The 19,121-nt window shown below is 40.8% G+C and overlaps 1 protein-coding gene across 2 annotated transcripts in view; it reads right to left on the bottom strand.

The window, feature by feature from the left end:
* Positions 1-19,121, bottom strand: part of znf385a (zinc finger protein 385A) — a 59,447-nt gene that overhangs the window by 40,023 nt on the left and 303 nt on the right. Inside the window, exon 1 of one of the 2 annotated variants that reach the window (XM_077596924.1) lies at positions 9,853-10,386. The exons of the other annotated variant lie outside the window; for it this stretch is intronic. Coding sequence (XP_077453050.1) covers positions 9,853-9,862 — 10 coding nt within the window. The 5' untranslated portion in view covers positions 9,863-10,386. Of the gene's footprint in view, positions 1-9,852; positions 10,387-19,121 lie in introns of those variants that run through there. 2 annotated transcript variants of the gene reach the window in all.

Raw genomic sequence — 19,121 nt, 5'->3', positions numbered from 1 at the left:
ATATAATCCGCCTTGGCTCTACTCAAAAGCTGTGATTAGCACGCATGATGCTCCCAAGGTTCACACGTGAGGCCTGCTGACATCTGACGGTATGTCACAGAGTGCGTGTTTTTCTCTTCACCCCATGGGTGCCCAAGGAGCCGTCAGATGTGACGGCTACACCAAAACCGTGGCGTAGCCGTTCATGCACGTCTTACACACACAAACGCCGAAATGCGTTCTTTCTCCTTCTACCAGGATGCCGCCGTCAGACTGCAGCAGTGCGGGGCAGTGAGATGGAAAATACAGTGATTGTCGATGACGAAAATAGAGGAGCTTGGTGAGAGGGGGAGGGAGAGGCAAAGGATGACAATGCACGGGCGTGAGGAAAATAAAAATAAAAAAAGGAAGAAAAAACAACTTGAGCTGTATAAAGCGTTAGGGATTGATGAGGAGTCTCCACTCCGAGAGAGAGAGAGCAGTGCTCCACGTTTGGAACTGATGTGATGTAAAAAGTCTCACCTTGTTCTGCACCATGCACACGCGGCAAGCCAGCTGTCCAGCTCTCGTTAACCATGGGGACATGCATCATTCATGAGCAAGGGGGCTATGTGACTGCGTCATCACCACCAATACCATTCTGTCACGCTGGATTCACCTTTATTCAGCCCTCAGGGCACTACAGCCAATGTGTGACCGCTGACAACAACAATTTTGTAACTAAGTTTAAAGATCGAAACGGCTAGCTCAGTGTATTTATTTTTCCTATTTGTGCAAGTTTCTTCCCAACAGCAGGAAAAAGAAACGATTACCTCACTACCCGCAAGATCGTAATTAAAATAAATAATGCTGCACCTTTTACCATCAGCATCCTTTTGCCTGCCTGGTTGCTTGCTTGCCAGCCGTGAAGGTCACCCTCCCTACAGCTATGGATTACACTGGCGCACACACAGGCAGAATATGATACTGTCCTTCAAGGGAGGTCTCTGCGTCTGTTGGGAAGGACAAGCCTACGGGAACATCTCCCCTCGACATTACTGTGTATTTATTTAACCAAAATACTGTAATTTGGGAAAATCTGTACAACTAGTTGGATTGCTTTAGACAAACACACAGGCAAAGTAAAGTTTTGGAGTTCTTTTAAATACAGTCTGAAAAATATGATGGTCGAGAAGTGTCAGGCAGTGAAAAAACACTAAAGACAAAAGGGGGCAATATGCATGCAAAAATGACCACAATAGAAGTAACCTTAGAATTGAAGCAGACTAGACCTTGCATGAAAATCTCTGCCTTTTCAAAAGTATACTCATCCAGTGCAGAAAATTGTTTGAGTTTTAGCCAGCTAATGTTGGTCATTGATACAAAGCAAGTGTGATCGTACTTCGGGTGTAATGGACGAGACACAAAATGGGACATTGCCCACTGATACGGTTCAACACTCCAAAAATTCAAGCACTAATACCGAACATGGAACTATATTAGTACACATGGAACTGTGCGTGTGGGGATCTCCACTGAATCACAGATTTTGAAAAGCCTAAGCCGAGGATAGTCACAAAGTACTGTAATATCCACCCAAATGTATCTATTACTATTAAAATTTGTAAGTGTACATCTAGTAAGTGTAATTGTACTGCTCATGTTGACACTATTGCCATTCAGTTCATTCATTCATTGTGGAGCCTCTCCCAGATAACTGTGGGCACCAGGCAGGTTACAGCCTGAATCGGTAGCCAGCAAATCGCAGGGCATAAGTAGACAGACAAACATTCACATTGACACTTAGACCTAGGTAAAAATGTTGAGTGTGCCATTCAGTTTTTGTTTTTTGTATTTCTATTATTTTTCTAAATGATTGGAATTTGCTAAATGCCTGACACTTCCCGGCCACCATATAAAATAATCTTATATCTATCCAATAGTCGATGACAGCATAAGATGAGCTCATCCACACCAGTAAGACAAAAGAAATTGTCATCGATTTTCGGAGGAATCCTCAACAGACCACTCAGGTGAACATCCAGGGTACAGACATTGAAATCGTGGAGAATTTTAAGTACCTGGGTGTTCACCTCAACAACAGACTAGACTGGTCCACAAACATAGATGCCCTGTACAAAAGGGGCCAGAGCCGCCTCTACCTACTGAGGAGTCTACGGTCCTTTGGAGTGTGCAGGACACTGCTGAGGACTTTCTACGACACTGTGGTGGCATCTACAGTGTTTTATGCAGTGCTCTGTTGGGGATGCGGGAGCACGGAGAGGGACAGGAACAGGCTGAATAAGATGGTCAGGGGGGCCAGCTCTGTTCTGGGCTGTCCTCTGGACTCTGTGGAGGAAGTGGGAGAGCGGAGAATGCTGACCAGGATGATGTCCATCATGGACAGCACCTCCCACCCCCTGCATGAGTCTGTGGAGTCCCTCCGAAGCTCCTTTAGCAATAGACTGTGGCACCCCCATTGCAGGAAGGAGCGCTTCCGCAGATCCTTCCTCCCATCAGCTGTCAGGCTCTTTAACAAAAAAATGGCTGAGTGTTAAGACCTAGCGTATGCATGCAAGTACATTTATGTGTATGTATGTATATATATATGTGCTAAGCAACACGCTTATTTATTTATATATTTAGTCATGTATTGATTTATTAACTTACTTATTACCTATCTATTTATGTCTAAAATGCCTTTCCTATTCCTGCATCCTCACCCTCTTGCTACTGTGACAACGAAATTTCTCGAATACGGGATGAATAAAGTTATCCAATCCAATCCCTAAAGGTGACAGCTCTTTTCCTTATCGGGCATCATAAAAGAAGCATTGGGAATACATTAATGTCTGCTTTCCAACCTGGATTTAAAGGACAGAAGATGTCACCCTTTTTTGGGGTCACCTTTCTTCAGACAGGAGCAATTTGACACCAGCTTTATTTAAAGGCATGCCAATTTTTAGAGGTCAGAGAAGTTTATAAACAATAAATTCACTCATACACGTAAAGCAGCTTATGTTGTCCTTTGCAGGCTTGGCCATCCCTGCTGTGACCTTAATTTGTTGTGTCTTGGCTAGTCGTGCCAAACGGCAGTTGATGTTCCCCAAGGGGACACACTGACAGGACGTGTGAGCGTTATGTGCATGTCTTCATGTGCATATGCAAAAGGAGATCAAAAGAGGACACGTGTGTTGTATTTATACACCTGTAGAGCAGTGTTTCCCAACCTTTTTTGAGCTGCGGCTTACTTTTTGCATTGAAAAAATCACAAGGGACACCACCATCTGAAAATCTTTTAATTTAAAACTATGTCGCCTATATTAACAATAGTCATTTTCATCAAAGTTTTATCTGCAGGTATCACATAAACCTCCAAAGTTATTCCAAAATGTAATTGTTCACACTGTCCTAATGTCATCAAAAGTTGATGTCTGCGGACCCTGAACATTCGGTTCGAGTGATGCAAAAATAAGTAATGTTTTTAATCGCATAATTTAAAGATGTTTCTCCAAATATTACGTAAATCTCAAGTGTGCTTCGGCACAGTGGTTGGGAAACACTGATGTAGAGTACATTTCCCCATGAATGTGTATGAGAATAATGAAGGAAGAGAAGGGCTGTGAGCCGTGACCGGACGTTTGGTCGACGGACGTTTGGTCGACGGACAGTTCGTCGAACGGACGTTTCGTCGAACGGATGTTTCTATGTTGTGCTATGGAAGTGTTTTCCTCTATTCTCCTGACTTTAGTTAGTTGCAGAACAAACGGCTTATATATTGTGGTTTCCTTACTGCCAATGACGGCGGTAATGTCCAATTGGCAGTGATCATTCACTGGCCCCCTCCAGTTTAAAATGCATTGGACGGCCGTCACTGTCCATAGCAGCAATTCAAAAAAGAAATCTATACAAAAAGAAGCAGAAAATAAGATGCAATACAACTTGTGTGGAATACAGAATGTAATATGAAATGCTATTACCACCACATGCATTCACGACATGGTTCAGATGTAAATAAAGCCTGTTGTTTTAATGCTTTTTCCACTGCATTCTTGTGCCAATTTTGCCGATCAATCCTGAGTTGGATAGTTTTGTGACTTGTACAGCCTTTTCTCATTATTGGTTCATATACAGGACTGGCATAAAGGCGTTCAGTCATTGTTCACACAATGAAATGCAGTAGTAGGAATGTCATTTTGACCCATGTGATATCTACACCAGCAATGCTGTGACCGCAGCTCCCACTTTGTCCCTGACCGCCTTCAAATGTGCACCACCGGCATCTCCCTTCCCCTCCCTGCCCCTCCTTTCCCAGCTTCAGGCAGGGGCAAGCCGCTGTGCGGTGCAGGTCCTGGCAAAGCCCTCTCCCTCCCTCCTGTGCTGTCTCTTTAAGGGTCTCGCGGAGGAACTCGCCAGGAGACAGGTGTGCATACCAGACGCCTGCTCTTCACCCAGCAACCACTTCACATGAAACTAAACATTCCAATAACTCCCTCGATGACTCACCTCAAGATGCCCTTTTTACGCTGTACACTGCCAATAACAGTGATAGATCCAATAAATCTTACCTGAGAGCGAATAATCACTGTCAGCCTTCCTAGTTAGATTGGACATTAGATGTCTACTGTTGTTAATGTCAGCTAATGAGTTAAAGACAAAATTTAAATGCATTGCAAGATTTAATTGGCAGTCTTTCCCTGTAAGGGGGGAGATTTGGGCTATTTTGGGAATGTTCCTATTACATTAAGGAACCTTGGATGACATTCCCAGCAGTGTGTCAGTGATAAAGCAATATGAGCCAGATTCCATGAGTCAGATAACACAAGAGAGGCTTACGCTTCATGCGTGAGAGTCGCGGAAAGGAATCCGTTTTTTCTTCCCTGTAGGCCAGCTTTAAGTGAAAGACTACCATTTATCCTCTCTCTATAGTCTTGCTGTTTGCTCATTTTCTCGCCACATTTATCCACTCTTTTTATATGTCTTGCTCGCAAATGACTGGGGCTTCCCGTACCATCCCTATCTTGACCTTGCCTTGTCTCAAGGAAAATTGATTTCTCTTCAGGTCTTTGTGCAAAACAGTACTCAGTGGAATTTACCCCAAATTCCGTTTATAGTTAGTTCCCTTTCATAAAGACACTTTTGAATGTATTACTGTATATAAGTGCACCTTACACTAAGGATAACCCTCATTGTCTTAAGGGTGTCCAGAAATAGATAAAAAATGAGTAATGCGTCAGCTTTGCCTGCCAAACGTTTGCTTTGCTCAACCGTTTAATGCTTGGCTGCTGCTGCTGCTTGGGGAATTATTCTTAATGCCCCTTCCCACACCGATTCTGAATTAGTGGATCGATAAAAAATACTGGGCTTTTACTTTTCATGAGCATGAATGCCACTGACAAAATATTCTGCTTTCAACCATTGTACATTGGGCAATGAGTTTCCAAAAATCTAATTTGCTTGATGAGAATCAACGCAATGGGCATTTAAAAAAGCATGCAGAGTTTTCATACCACTCTCTCTTTTGTACAATGTTTCCACGTAGTAATTTAAATCCAAACAATGCAAATCCTTTTTTTTTAGCTCATTGTTAGGTTTATAAGAAGACTTGGTTTGTTATGATGGCAACGGTGGTTTGATTGGATTGCTAAAATCACAGTTCAAGAAGATCAAGATAATTTTGTTGCCATGTCGGTATGTGAAAGATCATCTGTATTTTTTCCCCTACTGTGATCACTGCACCCGTTGGAGCATAGTGAACATTGGAACTCCCAGGTGTTCTTTAGCCTGAGGATTCCACTAATGTGACACCATAATCGCACACAGGTGCATGTTGGTTTCGACTGTGAAGGCAGGTGTGAGACGCTGGTGCATGCACGCTACTCGTTAACCTTAAAGGTTTTCATGCTCTTTGACGCAACGCACCTCAGTGAAGACGGTTGGCAGAAGCCAAGTGCAGCTGACTCTTCATCTACCCTGACACGACACTGACATCCTCATCACGCACACACATACACAAATGCAGGGTCCTTTCAAATACGTTGAGTGTCACATTAATCTTGCATTCTAGGTCATTCACATGATACGAACCTCCTTTCAATTCTGTTGAAGCCACCCCGATCAGTTTATGACTGCATTGAGAGCCATTGAAAGGGCAAACAGGACAAATGTGATTTGCCATAATGTTATTCTGTATCACCAACAGCATGCGGTCATTCTGGAAGTCTTTGAAATGCACTTACTCAAGGATTTCATTCAAATATTGATTCATAATTTGGTTTCTGGGCAGTCCGGTGGGTGAGTGGATAGCGTGCCGGCCTCACACTTCTGAGATCGAGGGTACAATCCCAGTTTCGGATTTTCCTATGTGGAGTTTGCATGTTCTTCCCGGGTTTGCGTGGGTTTTATACCGGGTACTCTGGTTTCCTCCCACATACCAAAAACATGCATTGTAGGTTAGTTGACCACTCGAAATTGCCCCAAGGTATGAATGTGAGTGTGAAAGGTTGTCCAACTTCTAAAAAAAATTTAATCGTACTATTTTGCAACTAATATTTGTGTTTTTATTTTTTTTTCCTCAGTAACAAAGTATTTGGGATTAAAATGTCTCTTTGTATTGACCCGAATTATATTGAAAAAGATTGAATCATTTACCATTCTTTATTAATTGTACCTGAATCGGACCATAGACTGTGAATTGAGATATGAATTGGGTCGATTTTTGAGCAAAAGATTCCCACCCCCAAAAATTGTCTTTCATATTACATGCCATTGTATGCAATGAATACAAAAGGTATAGATTGGAGATCTCCAAAGTGCAGCAGTGTCACAGAAACAATAATGCTCATTAGAAAATGTCATAGTTTCTCCAAAGGTGTTTCAACCTCATAGCTGCTGGTCCGAAGCATCAATGTTAGATCTTGCATAGGCAATAAAGAGCCCAAAGGGACAAAGTGTGCTTGCACGCATACCAAACGTCTGGCTCATTAAGGCGTTACAATTACTGCCACTTTGACAGAAATATTGGGAGCTGAACACTGGTGAAAATGGCAAAGAAGTGCTGATCTACTTAAAGAACATATTCTATCTCCATGTGTCACTTTGAATTGACCTTGTGAGCCACCTGAGTGCTGCGGGGGCAGAGTGAGGACGAGTGAATGAAATTTGAATTAGCTGTAAAGTCAGGTCAACAGAGAGAGAGGTTATCTAAAGACAGATTAGAAAACCAAATACAAAGCGTGAGCTGGGCTAGATGAAACTTGCAACATCCATGTGTGAATTGGGGATGACTCAGACAAGAAAACAAAATAGAACAGCAACTTTCCAAGAATGTTTCTTGCTCAACAAATCACAATCGTGGGCAGCATTTTCTCATGAATTTACCCTCAAAAGCAAAATAAACAGGGCAAGGGAGGCTTCATAGTCAAGGGCATATGCTCAAGGTCATTACAAACAAACAGCAGCAACACAGGCAATAAACAAAAGCATCCACTCTGTACATAAGCCACAAATCTTTTTTTGGAGCTGTCCACCATTTGTTCAGGCACGTGAGACAAATGCATGTAAAACATGGATTTCTATCATACAAATGTGCTGATAGAAGAAGCACATCAGTCTGCGTCAGTCTCACAAAAGTCATCATAATTTTAGCCTTTTCAAGGACTAAAATCAGAAATGCCTATTTGCTCACCATCCCCATTTTACCACGTCTTGTAAATGTAAATGCGGCAAAATAAGATTCAATGGAATGGCAAATCTTATTGACAGTTCAAGTGTTTTTTTTGTTGTTGTTGTTTTTTTTGGGGGGGGGGGCTATTTTAGTTTGCAGGCTATAAAGTACAGGATCGTCCAGATCATTAAATACAATATAAAGCATGCTGACTTTCTGTGGCAGTGACTCAGCCAGAGATGAACCCTAAAAATATGCAAGCATCAGACCAAAACAAAAAATCCTCTATGTGAAAGCAAGGCAAGGCCGTAGTTGACTGCAGGGTGTTGTGCTGTGCGCTCTCTTCTACTTCTTCACAAGTCATTGCTCTCTGCTGATGAAGTTTGTCACTGTGGCAGCTGAACGTTAATGCTGCTGTTGCCACATGCCGGCCAAATATCATTTACAAGAGCTGCCCCGAGCTGCAACCAAATCAAGACAGTGCACGTCTAACTGTTAAATAGTCACTTTTTGGGCTGTGCTGCTTTAGGGTAAACACAAGCTAAAATGTAAGCATTTTCACTGAAAAAAAATTAGATATGATACTCTGTCTGACATTGTGTATTTGATCTGTTCTTAATGATTCACAATATGATATGACAAATGATTTACTCCTACCCTACTGATGTTCAGTCATTATAATTAATATAACATTAATATAAAAAATTCAAAAATGCCCCAGAGTTTGCTTTCATGTGCTAAATGCTATGTGCTGGTGAAAGCAACATTTCATAAATGTTCAAAAAATTTCATGTTTTATGATCTTGAATTAGCATAGAATTATTTATTTAAACCAATATGAGCTCAACATTTTGAACCATATTTAAAATATCCTTACAGTTCTGGAAAGTCATCATAAACACAATAGGGAAAGTTGAAAAGCTCATCTTTTACAATTTTGGCACATGTTCAATTTCAGTGGAATCTGAGCGTGAGTGTGCAAAATGTTCAAACAAGTGAAAGTAAAGTCTAGGCCGCATTAACTTGCAGTTTCAAGAGTCTGCACGAGTCACTATAATCTTTAGAGACGCCTGCTTGAAAAACATGCCTGCCCAGAGAGCAGAAGGGCAGAGCCAGAATCAGTCCAGGCATGCGTTAACGCAAAGTGGCGTCTCCGGCAGTGCACATAGCCACGCAATTAACCCACACACACTCTCGGGAACAACCATACACATATTAGTATGCTTGCAGACCCTGCCAGGCACTACGTTGCTAGTAAAATGCATAAACATGTCCTTCCTTGCCTATACACATCATGCATGATTGCTCATCTGGACTTACAGTGGCAAGCTCCCATCCTCTGTGTGAATGCACAAACCAGCTATGTAGAGCACACAGGATCCCTCTCTCAGACATGGCCACTATGAGAGCAGAATACTAAATAAGAAAGTGCTGGCTGAGTCAGAACACAGCAAGACTGCGTAATAACTGAAAAGCGAGACTGTGTAGCAAAAAGACAACTGAAGCTTATCAAATGTGCTTTTGCTGAACTGCAAATGTATACCAACATAATCCATGAAATCATTGTTTAGACCAAAGAAATGAAGTAAAGTGACATTCATCACAGCATTTTACAGTAGTCTCTATAAATCATATTGCCCAGGCTTTGAACAGGACATCTGAGCAATGTGATTGGCCGATTCTAGAAACTCTAAGTCATCATCGTAGGATAGTTTTTTGGTTCTTCTCTTGATTTTCGTGTCGAAAAAGTACGCAGTAGAGACCCCGCGAGTGTTACACTCAGTTACTCTTGTTGACATGATGATGGATTTCACGTCTATTGCCTTCAATGGCAGTGAATGAGTAGAAACTGGCAAAGAATGCCCAAACATAAAATGGCATGTCTTGATTGCGTTATTCAGTATTTAAGGTATCTCTAACTCTTCGGATATGACGTATGAGTCTGGTCACGTGACCAAAACATTCCATAATCATAGAGTTCAGCTCTAAACAATTTGACCTTCTCAGTCATCACTCACGCCTGCCGTATTAATGGTACACTATTACGATAATAACAGCCCTGTGCTGTGATCTAAGAGTTTATCCTGTCGTTCTGTGTTGACAGATGTGCAATGAACACCATGCGGCGAATACAGTAGTACTAATGAAGAGCCACGATCTTAGCAAAGGAATTAGGAATACGACATAATTGACCTCCGGAGTGCCCAAAACAAAAAAAGCAAACTCACCCAGAATCATGATCTCAGAGTCCTTTTAGCCAAGGGACAAATAGCTCCAAAGTGATCCCTCACAGTTCCTCCTACACACTCCAGGAGAAGGCAACACACAGAGGCTGATGTGAAGAGAGATAACTACTGGTGCACATGCCGTCTGGTGTGCCTGCACTCTCCAGGTGAAAAGCAAAGTGTGTGTACGAGAGAGCGCGCAAGAGAGAAAGAGTCCGGTGTTCCTGCAGCTGTGGCTCAGGTAAGCCTGAGGAGACTATGGAGGGGTTTAGTTGCAAGGGGGAGCAATGAAGAGATGAAGAGAGGAGTGGGGAGTCAGAAAGAGGCGGGAGAACCCAAAGTGAGGTAACCAATCAGAGGGGGCAAGTTCAGAGCCAAGATCTACTTCTTCTCCACTGTAGCCAGGAGGGATTGCAGTGATCTCCAAGAAAGAGCTGACAAACAACTTTTTCCCAACTATCATTGTAGTCGATGCTTCGAGGGAGACGAGTGGCTTCAAACACACACACACAAACATGCACGTGCACTAACTCTCTCCACAGCTCTGTCTCTTCTTTTTGGGTTTGGGTACAACCTAGAGGCACCTTGCATGCCTTCACTCTGATTGGTGGCAGCAGCACCAATGGGAGCCGCAGCAGACACTTGTCATCATGCAGAGTGGAAGTCATGAAGGAGAGAACGAGCTTGACTGAGAACTATGTCCCCTCCCAACACACAGATTCTCACATTAATTTGCCACAATACCCCCCTCCTCCCGATACACACATACAGATCTCCTCCCTGTGGGCTATTTGATTGTCACATCTGTTTATTGCAGTTGTTATCCACCGGCCCTCTCCTCTTCGTGTCCTTTAACTCAGTGTGTCTGTGGACTTGCCAAAGGATTAACCTTTTCTCTATTTAAATCTGTGCTTCGACCGTTTCTTTAAACCTACTCAGGCAAGGTTACCTATCCAGGCAAGAAGGGGGGATGGCCACGCAGAAGGAATGACGAAATAGAACGCGACACAGCAAAGGAAGCTGTATGAAGGGGGAGGCAAAGATTAGACTAAATACAAGGCGACAGTGGGATGAAGAGATGTGCAGTGACAGGAAGAGACGATGCAAAGCAGCGGCAAAGTCACGGGAGAAAGGCAGCAGAAAATGAAACATTGTACAACAGAATGCAGGCTTAGACTAATTAAGTACTCTTTGCATGGTGATCACTGCAACTCAAACAACAGGACTATTCTGTCTTCAGTTTCCCCAGGCTAAAGCAAAGGCACATTGGTGCAATATAACTGCAAAGCTCAACGCTTAAGAGAAGGCTTAAGAAAGCTGTCAAAAAATTAATCCCCTAGGGTGAGCGTGCTTAGAAACGCAAAGATACAAACACATGAGCCTGAGGCAATTGAAAATGTTGCCTTGATGTTCACAGCACCTCCTCTAGTCGTGCATGCTCCCTCGCGTACATTTTTTTACGAACTCCACCAGCCTGAACAGCCGCTGTTTCTAACCACCCTCCGACGCTCTCAGAGGTGGAGACGATGATTGACTAGGTGCCAAGATGAATGGCAAACAGGTTTCACGACAACTACGCTGACAGCTGACAAACTCGAAAATTCAGGAGTGAACAGTGACACGTTCAAATTTGGCTCTTCATACACAATGCTTGCTTTTGTATAGGTTGTTGTGAATTCACTCAACAATTAGTGCAGAGGACCTCAAACTGTACATGCCAAGTAAAGTCCTAAAGTACAGTGGTACCTCTACATACGAGCAGCTCTACCTACGAGATGCTCGAGATACGAGGAAAATTTCGAGCAAATAATTAGCTCTAGATACGAAAAAAATTTCGAGATGCGAGAAAGCCAGGTGGCCATGACATGAGAGGCTGTTTATCATTGTCTTTTTTGACGCATCTTTTTCGTGTATAACAGATATCTACGAGCACTGAACCGTTTCTTCACACGCGTTTCTCCTACACATGGACCAGAAAACGCACAACGCGCATGCGCGGGCAAAAAGAGGGCTTTCTGAGTAATGAAGTATACTCGTGCACACAACACCGATAGCCAATGGCACCCTTTCTCAGAATAAAACTTAATTACCCACAATTTCCTTCCTTAGCCTGTTAGCTCCCGCGATCGCTCATTCAAGACTACTTCTCGTTGGGAAGTGGCCGTGCGTTATCCTATTGTGAGGACATTTGTGTGCATCATTTTCGGAATATTTTGAAGGGAATACAACAGCAAACAGCCCATCGATAGCGAACGTGAGGGTGGAGGCGTGGCAAACAGCTAACCCGGCCAAGAGAAAGTATAAAAATGTAAAACAAAATTAGAATTCAGTTTTGTGTAAAGTTACATTAAACGTATGTTTGAGTGTGTCTGTATATATTAATCCAAGTTCATTTAAATTAGTTTGTTCGGTTACGAGTGCGTTGTCGTGGAAAGTCCCCCCGAACCCCTCCCAAAGTTGAAACATTAATTCATTTTCTTATTCTCATGAGGAGTGCTAGTGTTTATCCCAGCTAACTATGGGAAGTAAGTAGAGTACAGCTAGGAATTGCAGTGAAATACAAAAGTTAAAAGAGTAAAGTCAAAGTTTTATAAAATGATCAAATATTTAAAATCACATGATGAGGAAAATAAAGTTAATACGCTGATTTTAGAGAAATCCAAAGTTTACAGGATCAGAGTAATTTTTTTTAAAATTGATTCCTAGTGAATAAATGCAAATGAATTTATAATGAATTTTATCATCTCATCTCATTTTCTGAACCGTTTTATCCTCACTAGGGTCATGTGGGCTGCTGGAGCCTATCCCAGCTGACTTCGGGCCAGAGGCAGGGGACACCCTGAATTGGTGGCCAGCCAATCACAGGGCACAAGGAGACAAACAACCATGCAAGTGTGACATGCTAAAGTGTTTAATTTATTAACGATCTCATATTGGGGATGTGCAACTAGTTTGGATTGGATGTATATCGATATTCGATTATTGATGCCTTGATGCCCATATAACTATTTTGGATTGGATGTATATCGGTATTCGATTATTGATGCCTTGATGAGCACATAGCTTGGCCAACATGGGAGATTTCCTTCATACCAGTAAAGTTGGATTGAGGAAGCAACAACGAATCACTATTGTGATTATTTCTCCGTGTTTCAAGGTATGCTGGTTGGTGTAGAGGCCGGTTGAGTTTGTGGTTTGCAATATATACTGTTTAGCGTGTGAGAGAGAAGATAATGTTTAGTAATGTTTATTTACTTTTGAATTGCGAGCGTGAATGTGCGAGTCCCAGGTCATGCACATGTATGTAAAATTCAGTACGCTACCTTCGGCCGCCTTCACCCTGTAGAGCAAGGGGGTCAGACTCGGGTTGGTTCGCGGGCCACTTTAACGTCAACTTGATTTCACGTGGGCCAGACCATTTTAGATATATTTCATTTTTTTTCTATAAATGGATTAAAATAACTGGATTAAAAGCCCTGGATATTCAGTTTTTATAGATCTAAAACAATGTTTATTTTAGGTTTTTTTTTATATTTTTAGATTTTACAAAATGATTTTTGAACTAAAAAAACAGAAAAAAATGATTAAAAAAATGCAATTATTGATTTAAAAGGGGGAAAATCAGGAAATTTAATATACATCTATACTCTTCATTTAAATTTGATCCTAAAACAGAAAGTTGGCACTCATGATTTACTTTCCCGGGCCACACAAAATGATGCGGCGGGCCAGATTTGGCCCCCCCACTTTGACACATGTGCTGTAGAGTGTCAATGACGGTTATAGCAAGGAATTTATGTTATTGATATTTCATTGTTTACCCTGTTGAATAGTTGAAGGACTTCTCGAAGTTGTAAAAAGAAAAGATAAAACAAGTTATGACCGTATATTGAACGGGTGTAATTGTACATTATGTTTTGGGTTCTAAAGTGTTGCTAATATAATATATATGGGTGTAATTGTATATTATGGGTTTTTGTGTTGATAAAGATACCAGTAAAATTGGATTGAGGAAGCAACAACGAATCACTATTGTGATTATTTCTCCCCGTGTTTCAAGAATAAATACAGGGTACAACACAAGCTCACACTCATACCTAGGGGAAATTTAGAGTGTCCAATCAGCCTACATGCATGTCTTTGGAATGTGGGAGGAAACCGTAGTGGACGGAAAAACCCACACAGGCACGGGGAGAACATGCACACTTTACACAGGTGGACCGACCTGGATTTGAATACAGGTCCCCCACTGTGAGGCCGACGCGCTAACCACTCATCCGCTGGGCCGCCCGAATTTTACAATTTAAAAGTTAAATACAATTAAAAGTACATTGGACAGATTCATTATTGCAATAATAGAGGGTGCTCATGTGGAACGAGTGGTTGTTGTACCACCCTTTATAATCACTGAACTAGTGTAACATCTTGCATCTAAGAATCACATTTTGAGAATCAATATGGACACTACAAGAGCCATATCAGGCTGCCATTGACGGCAACAAGCGTCTGGGAAGTGTTGTGATAATGCTAGTCATTTTTACAGAAGATAATGAAGTGTAAGTTTCGCTGTATTTTGTGTTAACGTGTTGATTCATCATTTGATTTAAAATATCAATTTGTAAGTATGCCAATACAATTCAATTCAATTTGGGTTTTTTTCTGTTTGTTTGCTTGGTTATTTTTTGCTTGCCAATTGAGTCAGGAGTTCTGAACTCACGCGAAAGAAATTATTCTAGTAGTTCAAAAGCTCTAGTGGAATTATTCCCGTTTGAAGATGGAATCAAGCAAAAGCAAATGGATCAATACATTCACTTGTGAAGGTCTCCCTGTGGGGTTGTGCGTCAGCACAAAACTTAAGCTAGGATTTCCTCATTAGTCGTGTTGCTATCAATAATTCAGAGACGGTCCTTGTCGGCGTTCAATGGTCCGAGTGCTAATGTGCTGTCGGACTGACGGGGGCCTGGGGTCTAGTGCCACTTTAATGGATGTCATGATGAGAAGGTGAAATAGGAACGCGTGGATCTGGTGTCACCAACAGTCAAGAGGACGGGGAGACGGCGCTGGGCCTTGAGGCCTCTGGAGAGACGACAGATGGCGTCAGTGGGCAGGTATGCGAGTGCAGGGACAGAGCGATCATATATATTTACAAGTAGTTGAAAAACAGCCCTTCGGGCAATGATGCGAGAACCTCATGGGAAACATGACAAGGAACCACACCGAGAACAGTTTGTATGAATAATAATTTTCCATTTTTCGACCTGTGCAGTCTCCAGGGATTGATCTCACAATCATTGTGAGATTTGACAAATGACTTTGTGAAAAGATGTCAGAAAAAAAGGGAATTTAATCAATTTTCCGTGCTACTGTCGCTAAATCAATTTGTGGCATGACAATCACCTACACTTAGGCTAATAGGGGGGAGAGAAAGACCAATAATGGTTTTCTGGTGCACAATATATTTTTCATAAGAACATGAAAAAGGATGGGCTGTAATTGACAGGAGGCACATGTCGCATAGTACAACACTAACTTTCCACTACTACAGCTGTTAATGGAATTTTGTTTATGTAGTCACAATTTGACTTCTTTTTCTTTGCCTGAGTGTTTACATTCTCGCTTCAGTGGATGCAGCCAACACTACTGATATCAAGCATGCAGAGTATTCGGGTTTACAATTTGTTCATTCAACTTTGTTGTAAAATCAAATATAAATGCCTGGATATGTGGCTATAACAAATAGCTGGTCTCGTGTTTTAATCCCACAGTAGTAATTTTGAAGCATTTGTTTAAAGGATTCAGTAAAAGGGAAAATGGAATTACTATGATGGTGAATTCCCTTCATGGTGATAAACAATGAACCAAAGTTTGCTGCCCTCTATTGGTGGATCCAAAAATATTCCTGAAGCTTCAACATTTGTAAAAAAAAATCCTGAAAGTAAGACATAATCCAAAGTCATGCATACATTTGAAACAAGGAATCCGTCCTGAGATATAATTATGCAGCTAGCCTAAGAGACCAACAAATCTGCAGAAGTTTGCCACCACCAACAGTAGGCGCTCTATTAACACAATCATCCATCTATTCTTTGCTGAAGGAGCGACTGTGAGTAAATCTCCACTTACAACAAACTAATAAAAGTACATACAACTCAAATACAGTGTCAACAAGTGACTGGCCCATCAGTCATATATCAAAAACCAGCGTCAGGTGGTCTGCACTACTCTACATGAGTGTTGATGTTGATGCAAAGTGCATACTGAGGTCAAATATCAGGATCGTGGGTGTCTCTTGGCACTGTGTTCGTGAATTTAGTGTCTTCCCACAAGGGTCAAAAGTGAGAGAGGGCCAAGCAACTAACAGCAAACATTATAGTTGTGCTTCCCCTTACCATGTATAGCGTGCCTTAGAAACAAAATTATCATGAAAAAATGCAAGTGTAAAGATAAGAGAGTTAGATTACAATAATTATCACAATGGCACAAAATTTCACTTGGAAATATGTACTATTTTTAAGAAAGTCCCTGACATATATGTTCCATGTACAAATATATGCACCACTAAAGTTCATTTGTGATGCAAGCCTCTTTAAATCTTATTTTCCAAATAAATGAAAGGCAAGCAACATATTTAAATGCATATGAAATAAGTCCAAATAAGTGCCAGAATTTCTTCATATCCTTCACTAACTGTTAAAACCTGAATGCTAGATAATGCAATGTGTATAAAAACCCATGAAAATGTATTATTTTTGTGGAGGCTTTTTTATGGACACTAGTGGATGTGTGATCTGCCCACAGAATAGAAGAATGTTGAAGTTTACTGTCACTCTCTAACACCTTGATGACATCTTCACACCCACACTGGAGAAAAGTACAACCTTCTATAGGAATCACACACTTGCACCAAATTCTATTCTATTCAAGTAATGTCAATGATTTGAGTAAATAAGAAAAAGAAAATCTAAAATTCAAAGTATCCTTCACCGTCATTATGTAGAAAACCAGTGTCATGGCTTTATCACGTGGAAATATATAATACACTTCACTGTAAGCAGGAATCATTTCAGAATATTGCAATGACTTTGAAATTTTTACAACAGCAATAACCATTTAAGGATGATTTTCTATTTTCACTCGCTTACACAGAAATTATTAATTATAATTCTGTTTGTCTGTCAATGCAAATGAAGTAGTGCAATCACAGACAGAGCAATGACGTATTTTTACTTGAAATAAACCTTTTGCCATGATAATCTCAAGTCACAAGTATTTCAAGACTTGGTAATTTTAACAGTTTTGCTTTGTCTATTTTTTTACATCTGCACCCAAATTGGTTTGAAATTACCATGACTTGAGAAGTTGCCCTTTTTTTTACTTTTTATGTGCTGTGCATTAAGATTTTTCAAATGTAAAATAGTGGCCCTAGGTGGACCAATTTGGGGAAAACAATCTCCATATGTAAACACAACAGCATGTGCTTACCCGAGTCCCAACATTACAACTCTGGAAACAGACTAGAAAGTAGAAGCACACTCACTTTTCTGCATTCATTTAATGAAACTAACATTTTTCTTGCACTACATCAAAGGACAAAAATGTAACAAGACTTCTCCACTAGCAAGGAAAAGGCTTCCTTTCCTACCTGTGCCCCACATTGATTTCCCCCTCTGCCACACTTGCTGAGTGAGATAAAATTCCTGCACTGGAGAGTCAAGCTGAGAAGCACCAGACTCTTCCGTTGAACTCTTTCTCACATGAGACCAGTCTGCACACGCACAACAAAGATCTTGTTATCATTCTTCCTGAAATATTTTAAGGCCGACATAAGGGGAGTATAACCATACACCTAAGCTACAGCAATGTAAAGGACTAAAGGTAGGGTGAGCAGAGACCACAATCATACTGGTGCTACCCCCTCCATTGGCTCCATCGTTTTCTTACACGTCTACGTGAAAAACATCTAAAGCGGGCTAGTGTGAGGTCAAGATGATGAAAACGAAGAGAGCAGGTGGAGACTCCACAATGAGAGGAAAATGTCATATATCCATCATGTCATAAGGAGTGTCAATGTTTTGGATGACTTGGGCTTGCAGCACATTTCTAAAATTCTTTCAAAAAACAGGCTGTAAAATAACACAAAGCAAAGAATGAATTGTAATCATTTTTTAGCCTTGGGGTACAAATGAGCTGCCAGATACAAATCCGTAACTACTACCTTATTTATTTGAAGCCCTAATACGTCATCATTCAGGAACCAATTATTGTGAAATTGCTAGCAATGTCGAATGGGCCAGTAAGACTTATTGGTGCCTGCGTTGCCTGAAGGCTACAAGTTAACGGTTAACCAGTAGCATCAATACAGACGCAACATTCGGCCTGTTGTTTGTTGTAACACACTCATGCCAGTAAAACTTAGTTTCTTCTTTTTATTTCATTAAAAAAGGTGTATTCACCTGACTTTGGTACGTGTAGCGTGGAATCAATGCTCAATCGGGGATGGTGTGACTATGAGTGCCAAAAGTTCTATCTCAATGTGAACGTACGATTGACTAGTGATTAGCCAAGGTTGCAATCCGCCTTTCCCCATAAATCAGCTAGGATAGGCTCCAGCACCTCGTGACACTAACACATCTTTTGTTTACAAACATTAAGGGAAATGCTTAGATATTTTTGTTAAAACATTATTACTTCAATCATTGTATTTATATATTTTATTGATTTTGAATTTTTATGAAAGGAAATGAAAATTATATATTTATTTTTCATTCATCCATTTTCTGTACCGCTTTTCCTCACAATGCTATTTGATTTATCAACTTTACAACATTATTGTATGTTTATAAATAACGATTAATAATAATATATTTTTTTACAAATCCAATGAATAATTATAAATTAGAGCTGGTGTCACTGTCCAAAAACGTGGACTTCACATTTTGACTAGGCGCCTGGTCTTTGAGGGTGTTTTTTCCTTTTATTTTTTAATCACCAAAATAGTCACTCCTTAACCATATAAATGGTTTAAAATGAAAAAGAACTTGGTACGAAACATCAACATAACAATTACTACTACTACTATTTTCATTACCAACAGAGGGGGGTGTTTCCCTTTATTTACCCCACCATAATGACTGGATATAATGTTTAAAATGACTAATGATTTCACAGATTGGATCATTTGAATCTTGAGTAGAAAAGTCTCTAGTTAAATTAGTATGCAAAAAAAATCTAAAAGGGTTTTTGTGGGTTCAAAATAGTGACTAAATAGCGTG

This window comes from Stigmatopora argus, chromosome 1, assembly GCF_051989625.1.
Source record: "Stigmatopora argus isolate UIUO_Sarg chromosome 1, RoL_Sarg_1.0, whole genome shotgun sequence".
Lineage (NCBI taxonomy): Eukaryota > Metazoa > Chordata > Actinopteri > Syngnathiformes > Syngnathidae > Stigmatopora > Stigmatopora argus.
Note: the sequence above shows the minus strand (reverse complement) of the source record. Positions and strands in the feature narration are given on the sequence as shown.